Source organism: Pseudochaenichthys georgianus, chromosome 2 (assembly GCF_902827115.2).
Source record: "Pseudochaenichthys georgianus chromosome 2, fPseGeo1.2, whole genome shotgun sequence".
Taxonomy (NCBI): domain Eukaryota; kingdom Metazoa; phylum Chordata; class Actinopteri; order Perciformes; family Channichthyidae; genus Pseudochaenichthys; species Pseudochaenichthys georgianus.
The window spans coordinates 11,976,319-12,000,054 of record NC_047504.1 but is presented as its reverse complement, the minus strand read 5'-3'; the positions used below and the strand labels follow the sequence as shown (position 1 = coordinate 12,000,054).

At 40.9% G+C, this 23,736-nt stretch overlaps 1 protein-coding gene and 1 non-coding gene across 2 annotated transcripts; both read right to left on the bottom strand.

Moving 5' to 3' along the window:
• Positions 1-612: 612 nt before the first annotated feature.
• On the bottom strand, positions 613-685 carry trnam-cau (transfer RNA methionine (anticodon CAU)). The gene has a single exon. It is a non-coding gene; the product is annotated as a tRNA-Met (tRNA).
• Positions 686-6,232: 5,547 nt separating this feature from the next.
• On the bottom strand, positions 6,233-23,713 carry LOC117460558 (N-chimaerin-like). Its single transcript, XM_034102067.1, has 15 exons — positions 23,657-23,713; positions 22,582-22,688; positions 21,778-21,816; positions 21,424-21,479; positions 18,433-18,464; positions 18,185-18,298; positions 16,498-16,624; positions 16,194-16,355; positions 12,445-12,522; positions 11,833-11,917; positions 10,398-10,571; positions 10,247-10,324; positions 9,180-9,317; positions 7,967-8,072; positions 6,233-7,575 (listed from the first exon to the last, which is right to left on the bottom strand). The coding sequence occupies exons 2-15, from the start codon at positions 22,598-22,600 to the stop codon at positions 7,404-7,406; spliced, it is 1,380 nt and encodes a 459-aa protein (XP_033957958.1). The 5' UTR covers positions 22,601-22,688; positions 23,657-23,713; the 3' UTR covers positions 6,233-7,403.
• Between the last annotated feature and the right edge of the window lie 23 nt (positions 23,714-23,736).

Here is a 23,736-nt window from a genome sequence, read left to right as displayed (position 1 = left end):
TCCGTTGGGTGACAATGGCAGAGTCCACAATAAAGGGGTCAAGTCTGTGGAGACCAGGAGGAACAGGAGGTAGACGCAAAGCAGGTCATCTAAAGGAACCTATAAGTGGACGACAGACTCTCCCCATTCTCTTCTGATGACAAAATGTTAAATGAAATGTTGGTGTCCTTAAAGGCTTGTTATAGTTTCCTGGTTCTGGCTGTCCATGGAGCACATGAGTAGATTTTTCCTCTTCCCATCAATATTGTCCTGATGAAATCCAAGGGCCCTTATATCTGTCAGTATTGAGCGATTGTCTGATGAACAGTCTGTCAACAGTCAACAGCTTGTTTGATCCCTTGGAGCTTCAGATTCCCAGGTAGTACTTTCCAGTTTCTCTCATCAACACGGCGTAAGGAACTATGTGAATTCGGGCAACTCATTGTTCACAGGATTTCCTTGCCATTTAATACTGAAATGGATGGCGTTGAATCATGCTCGTTACCCGCCAGATCACCAGCAAGAACCAAAAAATCACTTGTATCACAAAGATAAAAACACTTATATGGCAAAACAATCACACAATTATCCTAATAAAACATTACTCTTGACACGTTGTTAAAACAAAACATGTGCCCCGTGTGAGGCTCGAACTCACGACCTTCAGATTATGAGACTGACGCGCTGCCTACTGCGCCAACGAGGCTCTGAACACTGCTAAACAGGAAGTCTTTAAATAGGCAGTAAGAGTACAATGAGCTACAAATATGAAAATGTAATACTAGTGGGACAATGTATTGGGTTGTATCATCAGACATCAGCAAATAATTGCTAAACTAATACCCCTAAATGCTCTCATATTAAATATAAAGCACAATGCATTGGTTGTAGTGTCACTCATTGTCCACCAGATGGAGCCAAAGCAATGCTAGCTCCCCACTGCACAGTTTCTATATAGTTTCTCTATCACTGTGCTCACAAAACTGATATAATGTCTATAAAATAATACAAAACACCCACTTTAAAGCTAAGGGACGGTGTACAAACATTAGAAATTGTCTAAAATATACAAGAAAGACAATGCAACCTCACTTTCAACAACCTATATATCAGCAGACATGCTAAAAAATGCTAAACAAATAGCTCTACACCATCATGTTCAGACTGCAGCCTGATGCCCTAATTTATATATCACTGTGTTCCCAAAAAGTTTAAAAAGGGTAAAATACAACCACTTTACAGCTTATGGGAGATGTAAATGCATTAGAAATGGTCTAAAATATACAAGATAGACAATGCAACCTCACTTTCAACAACTTAGATATCAGCAGACATGCTAAAAAAATGCTAAACAAATACCTCCATATACCATCATGTCAAAAGAATCCTTTACGATTATGAACGCACTGTAAAAAGCCAAAAAAGCTTCACATTTGCACGTGAAAAGCATACCATTAAAATATTGAAAAAATGCAATCTAAGTCAACACATGTTAACAAGATACATTAAATAGGAACTAGGAGCATAATGAACTCCAAATGTGAAAATTAAATACTAATGGGACTATATATTAGGTTATATAATCAGACATCACCAACAAATTGCTCAACCAATATCCCTAAATGCCCATTATTTAAAAATGCATCACACATTGTAGTGCATCTGTTTGTCCACTAGATGGCGCCAACACGCTGCTAAAGCTCCCCACTGTCCAGACTGCCGTTCAAATTCAATGTGGTCGCAAAAAGTGATATCATTTCTGTAAAAGGGTAAAACAAACCAACTTTATGGTCTTATAAATAGTCCAATTATATATTAGCAGACATACTCTAACTGAAATACCATAACAATTATTTATTGTTGCTAAACTGGTAAAACAAAGCTTCCTTAACTAGTCAAAAGTATACGGGAAATTACAAATGTATTCAGAATTCAACTTAAAAACGGCCCACTCAGACTGAAAGCACTGTAAGTTAGCCGCTTGGTGCGGTTCGTTTGGGTCGGTGTGAACACAGTCCGAGACCTCTTAAGAGAACTAAACAACCGGACTCTAGTCCGCTAAAATAGGTGGTCTCGGACCGCTTGCTTGCGAACTCTGGAGCGGTTCATTGCTGGTGTGAAGTACGCAGTCCGCACCAAAACATAGGAAGCGTAGTATTTACGTGTCACAAGAACGCGGATGTCTTCAAAAATCTTTAGCGAAAGAGTCTTTCAAGACATCCACGGTTGTTTAGTTAAATAAAAAGTGAAGAAGAATGAAGTGTTGAACAGTGTCGTGTAAAATAAAAATGCTCCGTCAGCTACATAAAATTAAGAACACCTGTCGTCGGTGAAACGCCCTCCTGACTGCAGAACGTCTCTCGTTATGTTATAATTAAGCAATAGCTCACGACAGGACGTGGTATATGCTCATTATATCACAGCTAAGGGGCGTGGTTCGGCCCGACGCGAAGCAATATGAAAAAAAAAGACACACTCTAATTTAAATAGTTTTTATTTGTAAATAATGATGTTCAAAATAAAATAGTCCCTCCGTTGCCTTCTGCGCGAAACATAGTGCGAGGTGGTTGCTATGCAACAACACTAACAGCTAGCGAACATATTAGACAGAGAGCGTTGATCCATTATTTGGCTATTTATTTACATTCATGTGTATGTTGCAGTTTATTGTGCACCCACTGAAAACCTGTCCAGCATCAGTAGCATGGCTTACGTGGTTACTTGTTGAGGTTGTTCTAGGCTGTTGCTTGGCGTGGCGAGAATATTGCTCCACTTTCTCCGGTCCCCGAGATTTGGCTTACAGTAGCTCGAGAGCTTTCGCACCTGTGGCCACTAACGGTCATCATTTCTCTGCTTTGTTTCAAGACCCGCATCAGAAAGCTATTGAATGGTGGTACTTCTCCAGTTGGTCTACCTGCTCTTCACGGAGCTCTGCATGTCGTCGTTTAGGTGCTTTCTGGAAATAGGAACTGCTCAATCCACTCCTCCATAGTAAGACCCCCCGGAGGTCGAAGTTAATCTTAAATATTTCCATTTTATGCTTTGTAAGTTTGTTTCGTAACGTAAGAAATGTAAATATATTTATAAAACTGACAAGTCAAATCAAGCAATCTGATTGGCCGATAGTGTTTTTGCGGACCTCTTTGATTACAGATTTGAAAACATCGTTGCTTGCTTTAAAAGTAGCACAATTCATTATGTCAAACCTTGGAAAGTATCTATCCCTGCCCTAATGCCAAAGGAACTGCACACTGAATATGTTTTGCCGTTTGATGTCTATGTCTGGACCGCTGCGTAAAAAGGAGGGTTTCTGCCCCGTTACTTCTCCGCTGCTTTCTTGTTCCAGTATGAAAAGCAAATTTGCTTTTCAGCCCAACGGTATACTGTTTTTCTCAGACGCGGAGGGATACTGACTTGTTGTGAAAAGTAATTTACAATTCTACCCGTGGTATACGCTCAGTATATCACGGCTAAGAACCAATCAGATTGCTTGATTTGACTTGTCCGTTTATAATGTATTTTAACGGACGTTGTCTGATTATATGCGCGGGCCGCTAGTGTCTGTTGATCTCCAGATTAACAGCAGCATGAGAATAACCTGCCGAAAGTGCCGATGCTCCATGGCGGAGGCTCCGGTAGAAATTGCCGGGATTTGCGTTTTCTTGTCTGACCAATGGTTGAACAGCATTTCCGTGCACATGACTTGTGTTTAAAGTGTATAGTCCGTTTGCAAACCGAAACTTCTGAAAAATGAAGCAATGTAACAAACTGTCGTCTGGCGCGCAGCTGAAGCGGACTATTAGGTGTGAACGCACCCTAAAAAGGCATTCAAGTCAATATTTCCCCGTGAAAAGCTCAAATATAGCGAAAAAACTCAATATAATTAACGTTAACACGGGCCTTTTGAATATGACGTCACTCTCCAAATCCCTTTATCCCGGCCTTTAATTAATTTCCAACGAACTGCCACACAATATATGATTTACTTTCCTTAAAATGGTAAAACAAACCCCACCGTAAACTTAAAAGACGTTCAATATAATAGTACATAACGTCAGTTCAGCTTCAAGCATGAGGGGTCCTATTAGCTCTGAAGCTAGCTGCTAGCCACTTAGCAAAGCCCCCAATAAGCAAGCTATCTTCTTATACACGGTTTTAAATCGACAAAAACCAACAAAGTCACAAAAGGAACACATTTACATAAGCGTTTAATTAATAAGAATAAAGGAACTCACCGAAAAGTCGAAACACTTCTTTGGTTGAACAGCTTTCTCTGCGTTGTTCCTCCAGCGTCTCCAAAGTCTAATTTCCAATTGTCCGGAGTTGGTTGAAGTCCTTCTGAATGTCCGATGAATTCCCCGAAATTAGTTTTAAATACCAAGAATACATATCTCGAAACGTTAACTTGTTCCGAAGTATTAAAACAACTATAATTTAAGACTAAATGCGAATAACTGCGGATTTAAAGAGCCACTGCTGGTCGCCTCACTGTCGCCGAACATCAAATAACTCATCCGCCAATTGAGTAGCAGCCAATGAGAAGGCAGAGAATGACCACGAGCTGGTGTTCACGTGCACACAGAAGGTGAAAGCATGGTGCTGTGTGCAAAACATCGTGCCACACAAAATAACATAACATTTTAATACTATATATATATGACTATAAAATACAATAAGCAACATTTAGCTAATGTATTTTATATAACATGCTAAATATCCTGCACTGTTTTATTTCTACTCTACTATATTTTGCTTTTTTAAATGTATTTTATTGTTAATTATTATGTTTATATATAGGCCTATATATATATATATTTTGCATGGTTGGAGGAGCCTGGTTTTAAGATTATCATTACCATAACTACACAGCAGCATAAATAACATTACTATTAATAATATGTGCACTATATGCAAACAAGATCCTTATTGTCTGTATATATATGTACATGCACCTGTTCAGAGTTTAATTCATGTGTACTATCTGTGCTATGACACCTGAATTTCACACAAGACTTTAAATGAAGTACTTATACTTGCAGCAGAGTATTATTACACTGTTGTATTTCAACTTTTACTAAGATATCTGAGTGCTTATTCCACCTCTGATATTATGTTAACCTGCTTTGACCTCATCACATCAGTCAGTAGATAAGTCAAGTCTCTATTCACATGAACATAGACTCCTGCATTTACTGGTCACTTACATTATTCTCTGCAAGCATTTTATTTGACATGTTTATAGTTTACTTTAACAGGATTAGTCTGTCGGGGGACACCTTACTTCTTCCTTCTGTCTGTCTGTACCTGTGTCCTCTCATGTTCCGAATAACCCAGCTTCCCCCAAATTTCTTTTTGGTGTCTATCTAAGCCGGGATCCTGAGTCCTGATCTGAGTCCTGGACTTCGAGTCGTGGCTGAACCTGTCTCTGCGGTCCTGCCTGACTCTCATCATACTACTTCCCTGATGGTCCCACATCCTCGTGGATTCATCTTCTCATTACAGACACATGCATTTCCAAACATTCGGTCTATATGCTGCAAAATGTATTATCTCTTGGATTTACACACGGCATCTATTGCACGTCTGTCCGTCCTGGGAGAGGGATCCCTCCTCTGCTGCTCTCCCTGAGGTTTCTCCCATGTCCCCTTTAAACTGTGGGTTTTCTCCGGAAGTGTTTCCTTGTACGATGTGAGGATCTGAGGACAGAGGGTCTAAGGACAGAGGGTCTAAGGACAGAGGGTCTGAGGACAGAGGGTCTAAGGACAGAGGGTCTGAGGACAGAGGGTCTAAGGTCAGAGGGTATAAGGACAGAGGGTCTAAGGACAGAGGGTGTCGTATTGTCATACTGAAATGTAACATTTGTGATATTGGGCTATAAATAAACATTGATTGATTTCACCCTTATTTCTACTTAACTTAAGATGATTTATTGAATTAATAATAATAATAATTTCAATTTATATAGCGCCTTTCACGAAACCCAAGGACGCTTAAATATATGTGTAGAATTACATTTATTCTCCTTAAGTAGCGTCATCTTAAACCCATATTTAACCTTTATTCAAACTTATTGTTATGACATTGAGGCTGTCTTTCTTATTATTGCATTTTAAGAAGCTGAGTACAGTTAGGTAAGAGAATATATAATCACATGCACATCTAAAACCTATAAACCATGATTTGTTTGATTGTTTATCTGCAGTTAAAGCTGACAGGGGAAATCAGTGTAAACAAAATGCAGACATGCACCAACTGAGAGCCATATTTAATAATTTAATTTTGCCATGCATAAACCATATAGAAAATACTTTACAGCAATGACAGTCGTAAAAAAAAAAAAAAAAAGGGACATTTCATGAGGACAAAATTAACAACTCAATAAAGGCTCACATCGGGTTAGTAGAATATAAAGTAAACTAAACAATTACGATAAAAAAACAGCTTTTGTTAGAAAATTATTTAACTTTTACGCTACACCTGGCAACACCCCATAACCCCGACAGAAATGGGGGTAGACTTTAATGAGAAGGAGGTTTAATGTAAGGTTTAACATGCATCCCTTTCCATGTGGCACAAGTTAAAAAACAAACGTGAAATACACCCCTTCAGGATGACAGGCAAAGAAATCTCAATTACAATTTAAATTATTATTCCAAGCACCAAATGTACTTATTAACACTTCTTCATTACAATACTGCTTTATACAAATGAGAAAACATAGCATTGTTTCACATATTTACGTCCATCTGCCAATGAGTTGTGTGGAGTTGCCAATTTAAGCTAAATATTCTCACCGTTGGATATTTAAAAGTGTTCCCAAAGCTTCTCTTTAATTGTTTTTAAAGAGACAGAAACCATTTAATGTACCGCTAAATCCGCTGACATGTATACATGAAACAACAGCTTGAAATATGACACAAAACAGGAAAGCCCGCGTAGTTTTTTCCACATTTTCCTACATTTCAGCTGTAAAATAAAGAGTTTTTAGAAGTCCATGAGAGACAAGGGACACCATGTGAAACAAAGCAAACTAAATGTTACCTCTAACGCTTGCTTATAAGCTTCTGAATGCTATCCCAATGTTTTAAAGTTTCTGATTTATTCTCCGTCAACTGTGAAGGCATTTAAGAAAGATATAACGTAAAGATGGAGCCCACAGTATTTGCCCAAGGTACTATTAACATATTTTTAGGATCATTAGCACAATCATAATTACCCTCATTTATGACTTTGAGTCGGTCGATTGAGTTTAAGGGGAACACTTCCATGTATCGCTTCTCCACTAAGTTTTATTTAATGAATTCCTTCATTGCAAATGGCTACTTCCTTCATTGTTCCCTCCGTACAAAACAGTCCCATTTCTCTTCCTAATTATCTCGTAAAAAAACGTCTTCTTCCATCTTTTCGCCGTCCGTCCTCTCCTCTCAGAACAACACGTCCTCGTTCCGAATGAGCGTTTCTATCACGAGTCTCTGGTACCGGATGTCGTTGAGCGCCATCATGGCGTCTAGTCCGGGCGCCCTCATCAGCGTCGGTCCGAAGACGATGCCCAAGTTCTCGCTGGTCATGAGGTTGTCCTTCTCGTACTCTGTCACCCTGGTGAAAGGAAAAGGGACGAAGAAGAGTGTGTGAATGTGAAGGAAAAGCTGGACGCAAAACTGGGAAAACGGCTAACACCGAAAGTGCCATTCGTACATAGCTACAGTGTAGATATGTCGAGAGGCTCCTCCAACAGCGCAACACAATAAAAATAGTGCAAGTAAATACAATAAAATAGAAGAAGTAGCCATAAGAGTCTATATACGTGATACATAATGTGAAAGTTGCAAACAGGTGAATGTTATGGATGTTCTTAGTGTGGTTATGTAGAAACATGGGCACGCTATTTTCAGAACATTTTAAAGAAATTATCCGAATGCATAGCGATGAAGACAACATTTCAAAAAGCATTGGGGACATGTTCCCAGCCTGACTTGTGTGTTCTGACCTCTTGAGGTGACCCATGAGGTATCGCAGCGTCTCGCAGTGAGCCGGCGGCAGCAGCTTCAGCGCCTCGTGGAGAGACTCCAGGCGTTTCTCCGTGTCTGTAATCTCTGCAGACACACACATGAACGCAGAATAACTCGTTACACTCCGGTAATAAGTCGAATTCAAAAACATACATGTTAACGATACATGAGGCACGATAGCAAAAGATTAAACATACACTCAAATAATGCAGTGAGTTTTTCGCCCTGTAATAACCAGCAGCTCCCACTAGGGGCAGCAGAGTCTGCATATGAGGGAGGAGAGGGAGAGGTGTGGGTGTTAATGAGGCTCGATGAGTGGCAGCTGGGTGTGTGAGACTGTGGGCAGTGTTCAAATTGTTTAATGATGTGGTTTTTTTGATGCTGCGGGGAACCAGGAACTACCAGAACCGACGAAGTGTTTGGAGCTGCAGAAAAAGGACTGATGGTCGTTGGATTACCAGAGAGAGAAACTCCAGACTACCCGGGTTCGATTATTGTTGTTTTGTCCATGATGGCAGATTGGGTTGCCCTGGGGGGGTGAGGGGTTTCTGAAAGTGTTGCATGAATGTTTAATGAAATGCCGGCTATATTAAATTTGATATTGCTTTTTCTATTTATATTATCTTCTCCTCCTCTTTGAAAGCAACCTAGTACATAGAAGTGTTGCATACATGTTAAGTGTGTGTGTGCGTGGTCACTCGATGCTATAATAAGTCTTTGTAGCCAAATTAAAGATACGCTGTCCCTCTAGGACAAACAAAATGTACCAATTGAAACCTATTTTTGATCCTGCATCTTTTTCATGTTACTATATGGACATGCTATTTTAGATTAAAACTACCATTTTTGATCTTGAACATGTCTGGAATGGATTCGGCATCCTCAATAAACCCCCAAAACCACTCGAATAATGGTCCAAATCGGCCAAGACATTGTTTTTTAACTATTGTCTGCATAGGCTTAAATGCTAATGAACGTGTGCTAATAACCCAACATATGCAAGTTAGCATCCGGCATTTTCTTTGTGCCGTTGTTATACATTCCTAACATAAAACTGGTTTCACATTGGTGGCAAATCAACTATTTACTGGTTTCCAAAAGGTTATCGCTGCTGCATTATGTGTTTGTAACAATGCATCAAAATCAATATCGCTGCTAATTATTGACAAAAGGGAATATGTGAAAACGTACTTCCTGTTTCTACGAAGTGTGGGTATGCATCGTATGTTATTAGGGGGATAGGCAGCTCTCGGAAGTAGAGTTTGAGCGCTCCGGTGATGATGTTCAGGTCCTCGTAAGCATTCGAGGAGATGTCCGCCTTCTCTCCATCTGTGGAGCGAATGAGTCACAAAGTGAGTGACCGAAAGAATCCACAACAACTTATTGATATTTCACTGATGCTAAAAAGAACCTCAATCTTTCCCATCTTGTATTAATAATAATACGAAACAACAGCGACGACTACTGCTTTAAACATCCACAATCCCGTGTCCTCAGACGGCCCTGGTCTTCTATTATCAGGTCTATGCAGGAATCCTGAAGTCAGATGTCAGACCTTTTCCATACATTTTAAGACCTCATCGCCACTTGGAGTTTTAGCCGGTTACCTTGGCGACACACTTCACCTCACATTCACTATATACAGTATTGATTGTCCTTCCAACCATTTGGACGCAGAGCAACCGGCGTAAACGGAGCTTCGGGCTATCGAGCAGGGAGCGGGCGATGTCGTGTTCAGATGACGTCAAATCCAACGGGATGCCATCAATAAACTACACTACACACCTACGCCATGACTACATCCAGGCAGACTGTAGAACACAACCTCTTTGGACCATTTATATACTTATTGAAAACAAGATACAAAATGTAAGACCTTGGAAAATGCCGTTTAATACTTTTTAATTTTCGCTAAATTGATTTATCAACTTTTAATACTTGCTAAGACCCCGCGGACCCCCTGATTATATTAGATAATAGAAGGTGCATTATATAAGGACAGTTTTAAGCTCTATTATCATTTAATTAGGTACCTAGATATCTCTAACCTGTCTGACCGGTCCTGTATATTCATACGATGCGTTTCCATTGTGTGTAAATGGATAACAAAAGAGCAGAAGGACACCAAAGCTAGTTATATATTTATCGGTGACCCTTTAAGCTTCTCCCACACTTACTACCTTAAAGTTAACTCAAACTACAACTTATTGATATTCCGCTGACCCTAAAATGATTTCAGAAGATAAAAGGAACCTCACCTCTGTCAAAGTGCAGCTTCACGTCTTCAATGAGCTCACTGAAGCCCGATATCCTGTACAACCCCTCCGACTGGAGACCTGAAACGTCAAATTGATGAATAAAATGAACTAAAGCAGCCGTGTCTGAACATATCTCGAACAATCCTCTTACCTCTCGCCTCGATTTCCTGTATGCACATGTCCACCACCATGGGCCTCTTGGTGTTGTGCGCTTTGACCAGCGTCGTCAGGTCGCAGCTGTAGACCTTCTTCACGTGACGGAGGTCCGGCTGGCAGTCGTTCGGCACGACTTTGGAGCACTGCTTATGAACGTTTAGCCCACAGTCTGACAGAGAAAGATTATGAAAGGGATTATAATATATATGTATACCCTTATGTGCAATACCACTGCTTGTGAATATACAACTTTGTGCCCCAGAAATAGTAGGATATGTTGATTTATTGTGTTTAATTAGTTTGAAATAACAATAATTAAGTTTGTAAACAGCTGATTGGCCTACACCACATGTGTCAAACTCGAGGCCCGGGGGCCAAATCAGGCCCGTGGTGGATTTAATTTCGGCCCGCAGGATAATTTCTAATTCCTATTAGATCTGGCCCGCCGGTATATTGCACCTTCCCTCCATCCTGAGGGTCTCCTCCGCTCATAGCCTGACCCCACACATTGATGACCTGGCACCCGAGATGAGACGCCAAGTATCTGAGCTAGCATCACAGAGCAGCAACCTGAGTCTAATGGATGCTTCCTTCTGCTCTTTCTCTCACGACAACAGGACATGTTTGGTTTCTCTTTGAGGGGAATAGTTTTGTTGAAGCTGTTGTCGGCCTGTGGGGAAATGTACTCATAAGAAATGACTCTGGAGAAGCTGCAGATAGAGCCATGAGAAATGAAAGCAGCTGATTATTTAATGTTGTTTTTATAGGCAATCATTGAAGCTTTGTTAGTTCCAGGTTGAATATGTGCAATACGTTCATTTCAATAAGTTCTGCAACAAACATTGAACCAGTCCGGCCCTCGACTAGTACCCATTTTTTTATTTTGGCCCACTGTGTATTTGAGTTTGACACCCGTGGCCTATGGGGAGGGGCTTAACAAATATAAACCTCGGGCCACGGCTGATTTTGGGTTACTCTGACGGTGGCTGTAGAGCAGAGAGGTACCCGTTTACATTTCTTAGAGCTGTATATATTAATGTTTTTTCTTTCTCTTTTGGACCGGACGTCTTTGTAACTTCCTCCGTCCCTGTTTTTTCAGCATTTTTGGCTGTGAATAAAAGCACTTAAGTATGCATTTTTTGTGATTCGAGCCATCTTATTAATTCCTTAGACACTTTTTGTAACACTGAGTAATAATCAAAAAGACAGTGTGTTCTCTGGCACCAAATTGAATATTGTAACATTTGAAATCCGTGATTCACAGCATGAGTCAACGGCAGAAGTGACTAACTTTACGCCTGCAGAATCTGAGTCACACTTTAAGAGAGAGGAGGCGCGACATGTCGAAAACAGTGGAGGAGGCAAAAAAGAAACGATTTTAGATTGTGTGCGTGTGTGTGCGTGTGTGTGTGTGTGTGTGTGTGTGTTACCTGCACACTTGACTCCCTGAGCGATGAGTCCCCACATGAAGTTAGCACAGTACTCGCACCAATGTGGACCTCTGAATGTATGAACCTGGTTAAAGAGACAAAATAAGTGTATAATTATTAAACAACATTTTAAACAATTATAAGGGTGGAAACAGATGTGGTCAGACGAAATGCAAAATGGAAAAAAATAGAGTTGTTAAATCTATCAAAATAGTATATTTCCACCGAGAACACACAAGAAATACCTGAAAAAATATCATTATTTTCTCTGCATAAATTGGCTCTAATAGGTGTGTGTGTGTGTGTGTGTGTGTGTGTGTGTGTGTGTGTGTGTGTGTGTGTGTGTGTGTGTGTGTGTGTGTTTCCCAAGGGCTAAGGACACTGTGGAATCTGGCTTCAGTGCTCCTCACTAATGACTACTTGTTATCGTTAAAATCTGGGACCCTAAAGCAGGAGATAAAACCATAAACAACCTGACGTGTAAATGCAGACATGTGTGTTTCTCTGCGTGTGAATCTCCGAGGTGAATCTGAATAAGACCCCGAGTGCTGAATCAGCGCTTCTGGCATCCTTCAGCGCACGGATTAAAAAGGAGGAAGAGGAGAAACTCACCTTGAAGTTGTGGATCTTCTCGTATTTGGGCGCCAAGTCGCTCTCTCTCAGTGTGGCCCGCCGCACCAGAGATGTGAGCTGCGAAAGGGCAAAAGATCTGATTGGTTTCCAGAAGGTAGAAGCAGGGGAAGCGGGTTTCATGGGGGGTCCGAAGCCCAAGCTTGGGTCCAGCAGGGAGGGAATTGAACCAGCGCTGACATCCAAACCGAGAGCCGCGGAAAACAAAGTGCCCTTCTGACCCGTTTGCTTCTCGGCTCGCCTGCGGGACTGTTTCGTCCCTCTTTTAACGACATAAGACTCTCTGCTCGGCATTGTGGGAAGTGGAGGTTTAAATCAAACAATGGCTATCAGACCAAAATACTATAATAAAAACACATAAGACTGCAGAGGAAAATAACAACAAAAAAGCAGTTTTTCCGTCTTCAATGCTCAGAATAATATTTAATTGAACAACTAGACTCTCTAAATCGATTTAAAGCTCCATCCGACGACCAATCCTGCCGTCTTAGCACCACAAAGATCAGCCAATCACATTAGCCCAGCATACTGAAGGGGCTCGATGGTGCAATTCCAGTTCATAACAAAACAAAAGATCCGATAAAAAAAACAAAATGTGTGAAAGAAAGTTCCCTTAATCGGATTCAATAAATCGTGCGTTCCCAAAATCCTTCACAGCGGACTGATGCTGCAGAATGTGCATCGCCGTGTCCTGTAGGTGAGCGCTTCAGCCCACATGGCTCAATGTGTGTGTGTGTGTGTGTGTGTGTGTGTGTGTGTGTGTGTGTGTTAAGCCTCGTTCCCTCCACACACAGGCAGAACTCGTGGAGGAGGGAGGAGATGAAGGCGGAGAGAGAAAGAAGACGAGGGGGGGTTGGGCTACGCTGCAGTAATGGATGAATTTAACTGGTCACATTGAGAGGAGAAGGAGCCAATCAGATTGCAGGGATTGTTGTTGTTTGTCACCGATTTCTGCCACCACATTTGTCCCGGGAGAGAAACAACAACGTGCTGAAAAACAACATATGTAATTCAATTGTCTATATTTTTCTTCTTCATTTGGTATTTTTCCTCCTTTTGTGTCGATAAAATAAACAACAGCGACGACTACTGCTTTTTCTGTTTCTGTTGCGAGTCCTTACATGGCCTTGCTCTTCTATTATATTAGATAATAAAAGGTGCATAAACATTTAACATGTCTGACCGATATATATGACGCGTTTCCATCGCGTGTAGACGGATAACAAAAGAAAGAAGGACACCAAAGCTAGTTATAATTAGCAAGCTCTTATATTTATGTGCTTCCTACCTTCCCGTCACCGAACTCAAACGAAGCCTTTCAAATCAAAATGTTAAAAGTCGTCACCCCAACCACGTCTTCAGCACCCCCCCCCCACAGGGACCATACATGTTTGCCTTCCCTACGGAGAACCACCTCCGGTCTCAATGTCACCGCCGTACTGCTTTGTCTGCAAAATTATGAAAACACACACAGGACCACCCCCATTACACACACACACACACACACACACACACACACACACACACACACACACACACACACACACACACACACACACACACACACACACACACACACACACACACACACACACACACACACACACACACACACACACACACACACACACACACACACACACACACACACACACACACACACACACACACACACACACACACACACACACACACACACACACACACACACACACACACACACACACACACACACACACACACACACACACACACACACACACACACACACACACACACACACACACGAGATGGTCATGCACTGCAGGTCAAACTAGGCCTCAGGAGGTACATTGCTGGTGTCGCAAATAATAGCATTGCACACTTTGTTATGAGCCTGTTGGTTTGTTTTTGTCCATTTTAACTAAATGGTTTTACACGTGTGTGTGTGTGTGTGTGTGTGTGTGTGTGTGTGTGTGTGTGTGTGTGTGTGTGTGTGTGTGTGTGTGTGTGTGTGTGTGTGTTTGGTTAGGGTTAGGCATGTGTTGGTTATGGTTAAGGTTAGGGTAAGTCTCTAGGAAATGCATGTAAGTCAATGTAATGTCCCCTGAAGTGATGTATATGGTGTGTGTGTGTGTGTGTGTGTGTGTGTGTGTGTGTGTGTGTGTGTGTGTGTGTGTGTGTGTGTGTGTGTGTGTGTGTGTGTGTGTGTGTGTGTGTATAATCGAATGCCTTGATTTTCTGCACCCAGCACAAACAAAACGGCTGCAGAAATGAAATGTAAATGTTGTCCAGCAGTCACGAGCATCCTCCCGCGTCAAACACTAAACCTCCCATCTCCAACTTTGAAAAACTCCACGTATAAGCAAAAGGTTTCCGCCCGTCCCCCGAGTTAAAAACCCAAATCTCAGAAAACAATTATCTCACAGCTGATGGGAAACTAATGAACCAACAACGAACTGGATGTCTGAATACTTAGTGGGCGGCTTTCGGGGAGGCATCAGATTCCTGCAGGCGAAATGCAGTTATGTAATTTTACTGCAGAGCCTTTGGCTGGAGGCCATCTCTCCTCTGCATCCATCTTCCTCCTCCTCCTCTTCCTCTCTCTCCACGTTCATGAACCTTCTGCCTCCTTCCATCTTAGCACTGCTCATGCAGGAACCTTCTTAACCTTATTCTACCCCGCTGCACATGGCCTCTAAACATTTCATTTCAACACGTTTTATGACACACAATTTCGTTGAAACCCTAAAACTAAAAAGGAAATTTAACACGGGACTAAAACTAAATTAAAAAATAGCTGACGAAGTTAACACTAGATAACTTCGTCAGCTATTTTCTAAACTTTTAGATGTACGACTTTCTTTATCAAGGGATTGGTACTAGTTTTTTTAAGTCTCTCAAGTTATGAGAGTTGCTGCTTATCTATTTTAAATTGTAAAAGACATTTAGAATTTGCCGCCCTATCTAATTTCTGCGATATGAAGGCCTAATGTCAGACTGTTTCTAAAGGGGATTTTCTTTGGTCGGTCGCCAACACTCCTTTTTGAAAACCCCCAAATCCTTCACGTCTATTTGCTGATTGGACGATGCGTTCTTCCTGAGTTCATACAGATGTTCCATATTTCTTGCAGAGAGCGATGGATTTTGAAGATAATGATTGGTTTTCACAGCTTGATTTTCAGCCCCTAAGACAGGGGTGTCAAACTAAATTTCAACTCGGGCCGCATTAGCATCATGGTTGCACTCAAAGGGCCAGTTTTATATATAAGACTACATAAGAATAAATATATAAAATATTTAATATATATAAAATAATGTATTATATTACATTATTGCCTCTGCATTGGATTATTATCGGATAGGGTAATAACTTCATAATTAACTACGTCTGAAAGCAGAAGTCTAGGGCAAACAATTGCAAGTCTCTTCAGTGAGAATGTCACAATATGATTTGAAAAGAAAAGCCACATTCTGGAAAAACAAAAAAAAATAAGTGACATTTTCAAAAAAAAGTAAAATAAAAAAAATAAAAAGTCAAATTCCGAGAAAAAAGTCAAAATGAGATGCATTGTGGGACATGTAGTTTATGGGCAATGTGTTTCTGTAAATCGGCATGTAACCATATAATAAACATGTTATATTCTTTGCAAGCTCTTGCAGGGCCACATGAAATGAAGTCGCGGGCCGGATTTGGCCCCCGGGCCTTGAGTTTGACACCCAGAATAAACAAAAAGGGACATTTTCCTCACCCTCTCCTCTGCGCTACTGTCTTCTTTCACTGGAAGCGGTCCATCCGGGGCCTCGGGGCTTTGAGGAAGGAGTTTTCTCAGAGTGGGCTCCTGGTTCAAGGTGGTGTATCCCACATGTTCGTAGATGGGGTTTATGGTCATCTTAGCGATGTACTCCGCCGCCTGACAAGAGAGAAGGTTACATGGCAGGGTTTTCAAGCAATCCAGGCATTCGGTTGATGAAGTGAACGAGAGTTGATGAAAGGGCAGTAAGGTGCAAGTCGGGTGAGCCAAAGTAGACTTCTTGGAAGACACTCTCACACACCTTTGTCTCGATGTAGAGCGTGATGAGGCCGTCCGTTACCAGGTCGTGGATGGACTCGAACCTCTTCTCTCCAACAAAGTGCTTCCCGTCATGGTAGAGACGGAAGTTCCTGGTCTGGTTCCCAAACCTGGAGAGAGCAGAGGAAGATTCTTTAGCTTTGAAACCGTCTCACAGGACACCGGGCTATTATGCAAAATCCTCTTCTTCATGTCTCTTCTACATCAACATGTGTCCCCTCTTCTTCATGTCTCTTCTACATCAACATGTGTCCCCTCTTCTTCATGTCTCTTCTACATCAACATGTGTCCCCTCTTCTTCATGTCTCTTCTACATCAACATGTGTCCCCTCTTCTTCATGTCTCTTCTACATCAACATGTGTCCCCTCTTCTTCATGTCTCTTCTACATCAACATGTGTCCCCTCTTCTTCATGTCTCTTCTACATCAACATGTGTCCCCTCTTCTTCATGTCTCTTCTACATCAACATGTGTCCCCTCTTCTCCATGTCTCTTCTACATCAACATGTGTCCCCTCTGTGGAAAGAGACTCTGAAAGTTTCAGGAACAAAGATTCTCTCTCTTTTTGATCCATTTCTATAAAAACCTGTCTGAAAATGAGCTGATCAGATTTTGGCCACTTGATGATGTCATAACGATGTGTTGGCTTGTGTAGCCATTAGCCAATCAGCAACCACGGTAACCCCCCCCCCTCCTTATCACCTGAATCTCCTCTAGAGCTCCATTGAGTTCTTTGTAACCAAATGTCTCTCAGAGGGGTGTGGGGAGGGGCTCCTTATTTTCATCTGAAGTAACAGACAGAGAATCAGCACTGTTTCTGAAACAGAGGGGATTATGGGTAATGCTGCAATGATCTGTTTGGGGTTTCAGCCAATCAGAGACAGGCTCTGTATATATCTGAGACCTGTGATATATTGATGAAGAACAGGATAATAGGGGACCTTTAAAGCATGTCAAAACAAGTCAAAGTAGAGGCACAAATACAATTATGAAGGATACTTGACTGAGAAAGTCAGAAATGGCACAGACTCTGAAGTGGGCCAACGCATGATCTGCTCCTCTGTGGATCGCAATGAAACCACCGCGAGATAAAACGCCACCCTTAGATCATTAACCCAAAATCAAACCGGTCTTTTTTCTGCCCACCCTCAGTGGGACACTGGTTTATGAAAGGGTATTTATGGAAGGTAATTATAAACCACAGGGATGGGAAAGGAGAAATGAGAGAGAGAGAGAGAGAGAGAGAGAGAGAGAGAGAGAGAGAGAGAGAGAGAGAGAGAGAGAGAGAGAGAGAGAGAGAGAGAGAGAGAAGCAGGTGGATTTATATCATGGCTATTTATATCAAACTAACCCAAAACCACATTTAATTTATTCCATGCACCACTTTAAAAAGTCTGACACCTACTTTCCCCCCCATACCGCCACGCTTTATTTTACATGTCTCTTACAATGCTCCTATTCTATTGACATGTATATAGACTTGTTGCACAACTTTTTATTTTGTATTTTATTATATATTGCTGGAGGAGCTCAGGTCAGAAGAATTTCTACACTTTAGCTTTGTGCAATAAAACCTTTGAACCCTATACTTGAGTTCACACATATCAAGCGACATATCTGTGTTCCAGATTGTCTGAACCCTAAATTAAACCAACAGACACACGGTTTACCTTAGAGCCAGAGTGTAAGTGCCCGGTTGTCTCTGACTCTCCCTGATGAGATAGCTGCCTTCAGCCTGACTCAGCGATTGGTCGGCCTCTTCCCTTGAGATCATCCCATGGTACCTGGACACACAAAGAGCAGCAGAATAAACATTAAATTAGTTAAAAACCAAGTTATACTTCCCCCACGATGTAAGCTAACGGAAAGAGGTATAGGTGGAGATTCCTCGTCGCTGATAAAGAGAAGGCATACTTACTCTCTTCCATAGTATTTAGGTCGGGTTTCCTCCTGAAGGAAAGAAAAGAATGCAGTTATTAAGACACTAAAAAGGTACAGGTTTATAGATTACTTAGGAAGGATGACTCACCGTTTAACAAACAGACAAATATGGGATTTCCATGCAGGCTTTACGTGGTAGTATGTCATATAGCTGAATATTACATTTGGATGCCTTGTATGAGCGGTTTGGACAGACGATAGGCAGGTGTGTGTGAGAAAAGACTCGGGAGGAGAGGAAGAAGGGACATTTAACACATCTGACTGAGATATTTTTATCAGTGGAGATAAAACACCAGATTTAGTTGAAGATAAAGACATTTTCAAGAAGTATATTCGAATGCAAGAATATTCCTAAAGCCCCTGTCACACTGTCCCGAAATGTACACCCGATGGACACACGAATATTGAATTGTGAATTTCGCACGAAGATGGCCCCGAACCACACACGAAGGCAACATTTACATTTAAGACATACGACTGCAACGAAAGTAACACAAACAATGATGTTACAGTACTATGATACTGCACTGATATCTTCAGACTTTGTTCTTCACTTTATCCGTCGAAGATTACGTTTTCTCTGTTATGTTGTTTCCATAGCAACAACAACTTCCTGTCAACTGTCCTTCAAAATAATATATTATATCCTTTTTAGTTTCACAGAACACAAATTGGGTTGTTTACATAATATGTGTACATGATTTTGTTGTGCAATAAAACAACCCGATGGACACACGATAAAGGAAATGTTCAAATTCGGCTGTGATCGTAGCATCGGGCCGTTCGTGAGGGCATCTAAAGCCATCGTATGACCGCCGGTGGAGTTTCTCAGGCTCGGCAGCGACTTCGTGAGCGGTGGCAAAATCTTTGGCGTGCCAAAAAATAGCCGAAGGACCTTGAGAAGGTTCATTTTCGTGTTGAATTCGTGTGTCCATTTCGCCCTTCGTAAGGCCATCGTGAGGGCATCGTGTTATCATCGGTGCCATCGGGCATTCGCCCCGATCAGAGTGAGGGTGAATGCACCGATGATAACACGAAGATGACACGACTTGACGAGATGCCCTCACGAGAGCCTTACGAAGTTGCCGCTCACGAAGTTGCTGCCGGAGCCTGAGAAACTCCACCGGCGGTCATACGATGGCTTCGATGCCCTCACGAACGGCCCGATGCTACGATCACAGCCGAATTTGAACATTTCCTTTATCGTGTGTCCATCGGGTGTCAATTTCGGGACAGTGTGACAGGGCCTTTAATGTTTCCTTACATCCTTCATGTTTCCTTACACCCTTAATGTTCCCTTACACCCTTCATGTTTCCTTACACCCTTCATGTTTCCTTACACCCTTAATGTTTCCTTACACCCTTAATGTTCCCTTACACCCTTCATGTTTCCTTACACCCTTAATGTTCCCTTACACCCTTCATGTTTCCTTACACCCTTCATGTTTCCTTACACCCTTCATGTTTCCTTACACCCTTAATGTTCCCTTACACCCTTCATGTTTCCTTACACCCTTAATGTTCCCTTACACCCTTAATGTTTCCTTACAGATTTAATGTTTCCTTACACCCTTAATGTTCCCTTACACCCTTAATGTTTCCTTACACCCTTCATGTTTCCTTACACCCTTAATGTTCCCTTACACCCTTAATGTTTCCTTACACCCTTAATGTTCCCTTACACCCTTAATGTTTCCTTACAGATTTAATGTTTCCTTACACCCTTAATGTTCCCTTACACCCTTAATGTTTCCTTACAGATTTAATGTTTCCTTACACCCTTAATGTTCCCTTACACCCTTAATGTTTCCTTACACCTTTAATGTTTCCTTACGCACTTAATGTATCATACGATGGCTTAGATGCCCTCACGAATGGCCCGATGTTACGATCACAGCCGAATGTGAACATTTCCTTTATCGTGTCTCCATCGGGTGACAGTGTGACGGGGCTTAAACTTAAACACATTCAATTTAAAGACTTAAACCCTGTAGATTGTTAAAAAATGGCATTCAAACAGCGGAAATGGCAGCAATGCTCCTATCAAATAATAATCAATAAATAAGCTGAGGACTTATTCAATAATACCCTCTGCTACTTGTTAATGTACATTGCTTTACTTTAAAAAGGTGACACTGTCCAGCTTGAGGACAGGTCCACAAATTAAAAAGTACAAGCCTTAGATAAGTGCTTATTGGGGCATCATTAAATCGCATATGGCTGAAATCCCAGCAGACGACATGGGGCTATTGTACTCCGTCTGTCTGCATCTCAAATTGGGTCAAACAACGACTACCTGACCGCACCAGGGGATCAACGCCAACAGCTGTTCATTTAGCACCCACGTACACACTCAAGGAGTTTTTCATTACAGATTAACACAGACACCAGACGTGCTTTAATCCCACTCGGATTCCCCCAAACCTCGCTGACACATCTGGTGATTTCTATTGCTAAACATTACAGATTCATTATCTGTGATCTGGGGCATTTTCTTAAAACTTTAAAAGACCCTGTGATGTTGTGGAAGACCAGTGGTGTTAAAGTACTGCACTGGTATGCTTCTCCTCCACTGCAATTCAGAAGTAAATCGTGTACTTTTACTCTACACTACATGTATTTAATGCTTTTAGGCAGATTTGGATGAATGATGTGAAATATAATCAACTCTTAAATCAGACTTTAGTTCCACCTGGACATTCAAAAGCTACCCTCCTTAAAACTAGCTGCACCTTCACCAGCTTTGAGAACACTTTAATGATCAATCATAATGGTCAGATACTGTGGGTATTGTCCACAGTATCTGACCATTGCATGCATGATATATGTGTATATGTAAAGCGCTTTGAGTCATTGAAAAAGCGCTATAATAAATGTAAGGAATTATTATTATTATTAATTAGTAATTATTATTATTATTATTATAATCAGAACATATCATATATATTATTCTGAAGGGTTTTCTCACCTCACATGTGCAGGTGAGTCTGCGCGGGTGAGGCGCCTCCTGCTGGAGCTGGTACACTGTGGCAAAAAAATAATAAAAAGCGAGTCAAAAAACACAAAAGAAGCACTCAAAGCAAATAATAAAAGTATAATTGTATAAGTACTTTGTTGGCAATTCTACAGAGCAACAACCATAATTCTTTTAATGTGCAAAACGTCCTTTTTAGCCCTGGATGAGCATGGGTAGTCATTTTTATTATTTCTTGCCTTGTTCTATTTTATGTCCCTTTTGCTGCCGGACCAAATCTTAAATGAAAGTTTTAAAAATGGGCAAAATCAGGGGAATAACATAAAAAAAGAATGCACCAATACTCACAGTAAGACTTCCACACAGGTGGCCGGTATTCATCATGATCTGAGGACAGAAGAAGTACAACAAGGTGTTACTCCAATTGAATTCGCTTTACAACAGCGCCGCCAAGTGGACACATCTGGTAATGATACCCGTTATGTCTCAATTTTGATATGAAGCATTAACCATTTAAGATTGGTACGCTCAAGAAACGTAACCTTTGTTAATTCAAACTGATGAAATAACACAGTATCTATTTGCAGCGGCCGCTTAATGTAAAAAAACAGACTTTGTGCATTTCGTAGTAAATACTCAAATGCTTGTTTATGGATTAACAGTCGAGATGGGAAGTCATTTTGAAACCATCAGATGTTTTTTACAGTTTAACAATGAACCTACTTAAGTAAATTGTGCAGTTGTATTGATGCCACTGCCACAAAGAACAAGTCAAATAAACTATTTAATGTCTAAAATGTTGTCAATTTGAAATATGAAGTGAAAGCTCATTTATTTTCTCTATTTACGTGCAATTCAAAACTTCAGCTATCTGGCTACGTGCAATTTAGTAGCAGACTTAATTCTGATGAAGAACAGTAATATGCATCTGTCCCATGCTGAGCATTTTGCAATTTCAGGCCGTGCATGTGTAAAACTAACAGCCTGTTTCCTGTCTTGTGTACTTTGTGTTTACACTGCAACGCTTATCTTTTCAACACTTGTCTTCCCGGTATCCTGTCTTCAAAATAACTCCAGATCCTCCCTGAGCGAAATGTCACACCCTCTTTCTCAAGGAAACATACCTTTACAATTAAACAAACACACGCTTACCAAAAACATTTAGGGCCATCTTGATTCTGTGATACGATGATGAGGATTATTATGAAGAACAGTTATCCAGAAGATCCAAATTTCCAACAAAACAGACAATTTAAATCCTGAAAGACAAATAAAAATAAAAATAAGGTGCAAAGCGTTAATCAACTAATGAAATAACACAGTGTCTGTTTGCAGGGGCATCTTAAATAAATGCTCAAATGCTTGTTTGGATGTTGTAAATGAACGGTTGGAGATGGGTCGGTATTTTTGGAACAATCAGAAGCAGTTTTATTAATGCCACCTTCAAAAAGAACAAGCCAAATAAACAGTTTCATGTCTACAATTGTGACAATTACAGTTTGAAATCATTCATTTACTCCAGTTTGAGTGCAAATTACCTCGGGGCATAACACTAAAGCATGTTATTTTCCAACAACAAAAACCCAATGTCGAAATAAACAAGGCAAATTATAAATAAATCTAATTTGTGCAAGCATCAAAAAGCTGTGAACGATGCATTACTATAGCTTTGCACAGAGGATGGTTTGTAAATTAGCTCACGTCTTATTCTCAGACATGCTTTTGAGTAATATTGTTTTATGCATTGCACCATTACACAGAAAACCATAATCATTTTAGGCCCCAAATGGAGTCTGGCTTAACGTTTTTAATGCACTAAAATGTGTGTTGTAAAAGCATGAAAGGGCAGGAGTAGCAAAAGCAACATTTGTGCAGGCATAAAACAGCTGTGGAAAATGCATTACTGTAGCTTTGCAGAGAGGATGCCTTGTAAATTAGCTTATTCTCAGACATGCTTTTTAGTTAGTGTAACAGCATCATTTTCAGTGGAGTGAAGTGAAAAACTAGCTGAGTAACAACACATGATACAGCTCCAAATTATAAAGGGAGCGGTAACTCCAGTAGGAAAACTGATCCGCGGATAAAACGGAAATTATACATGGCTACATTTTTCAATTAAACTGCAGAGGAAACATGTGCTTAGGAATACAGTGAAAGTGCATATAAAACAATCTTAAATAATACACTGGTTTGTCATTATATTAACGGTTTTTCTCATAATACTCACACTCAAAGTCCATTCTGCATTGTAGTCGCCATCTTGCTGGGTCACGTGATCAGTCTCGCCTGCTCTCTCTCTCTCTTTCT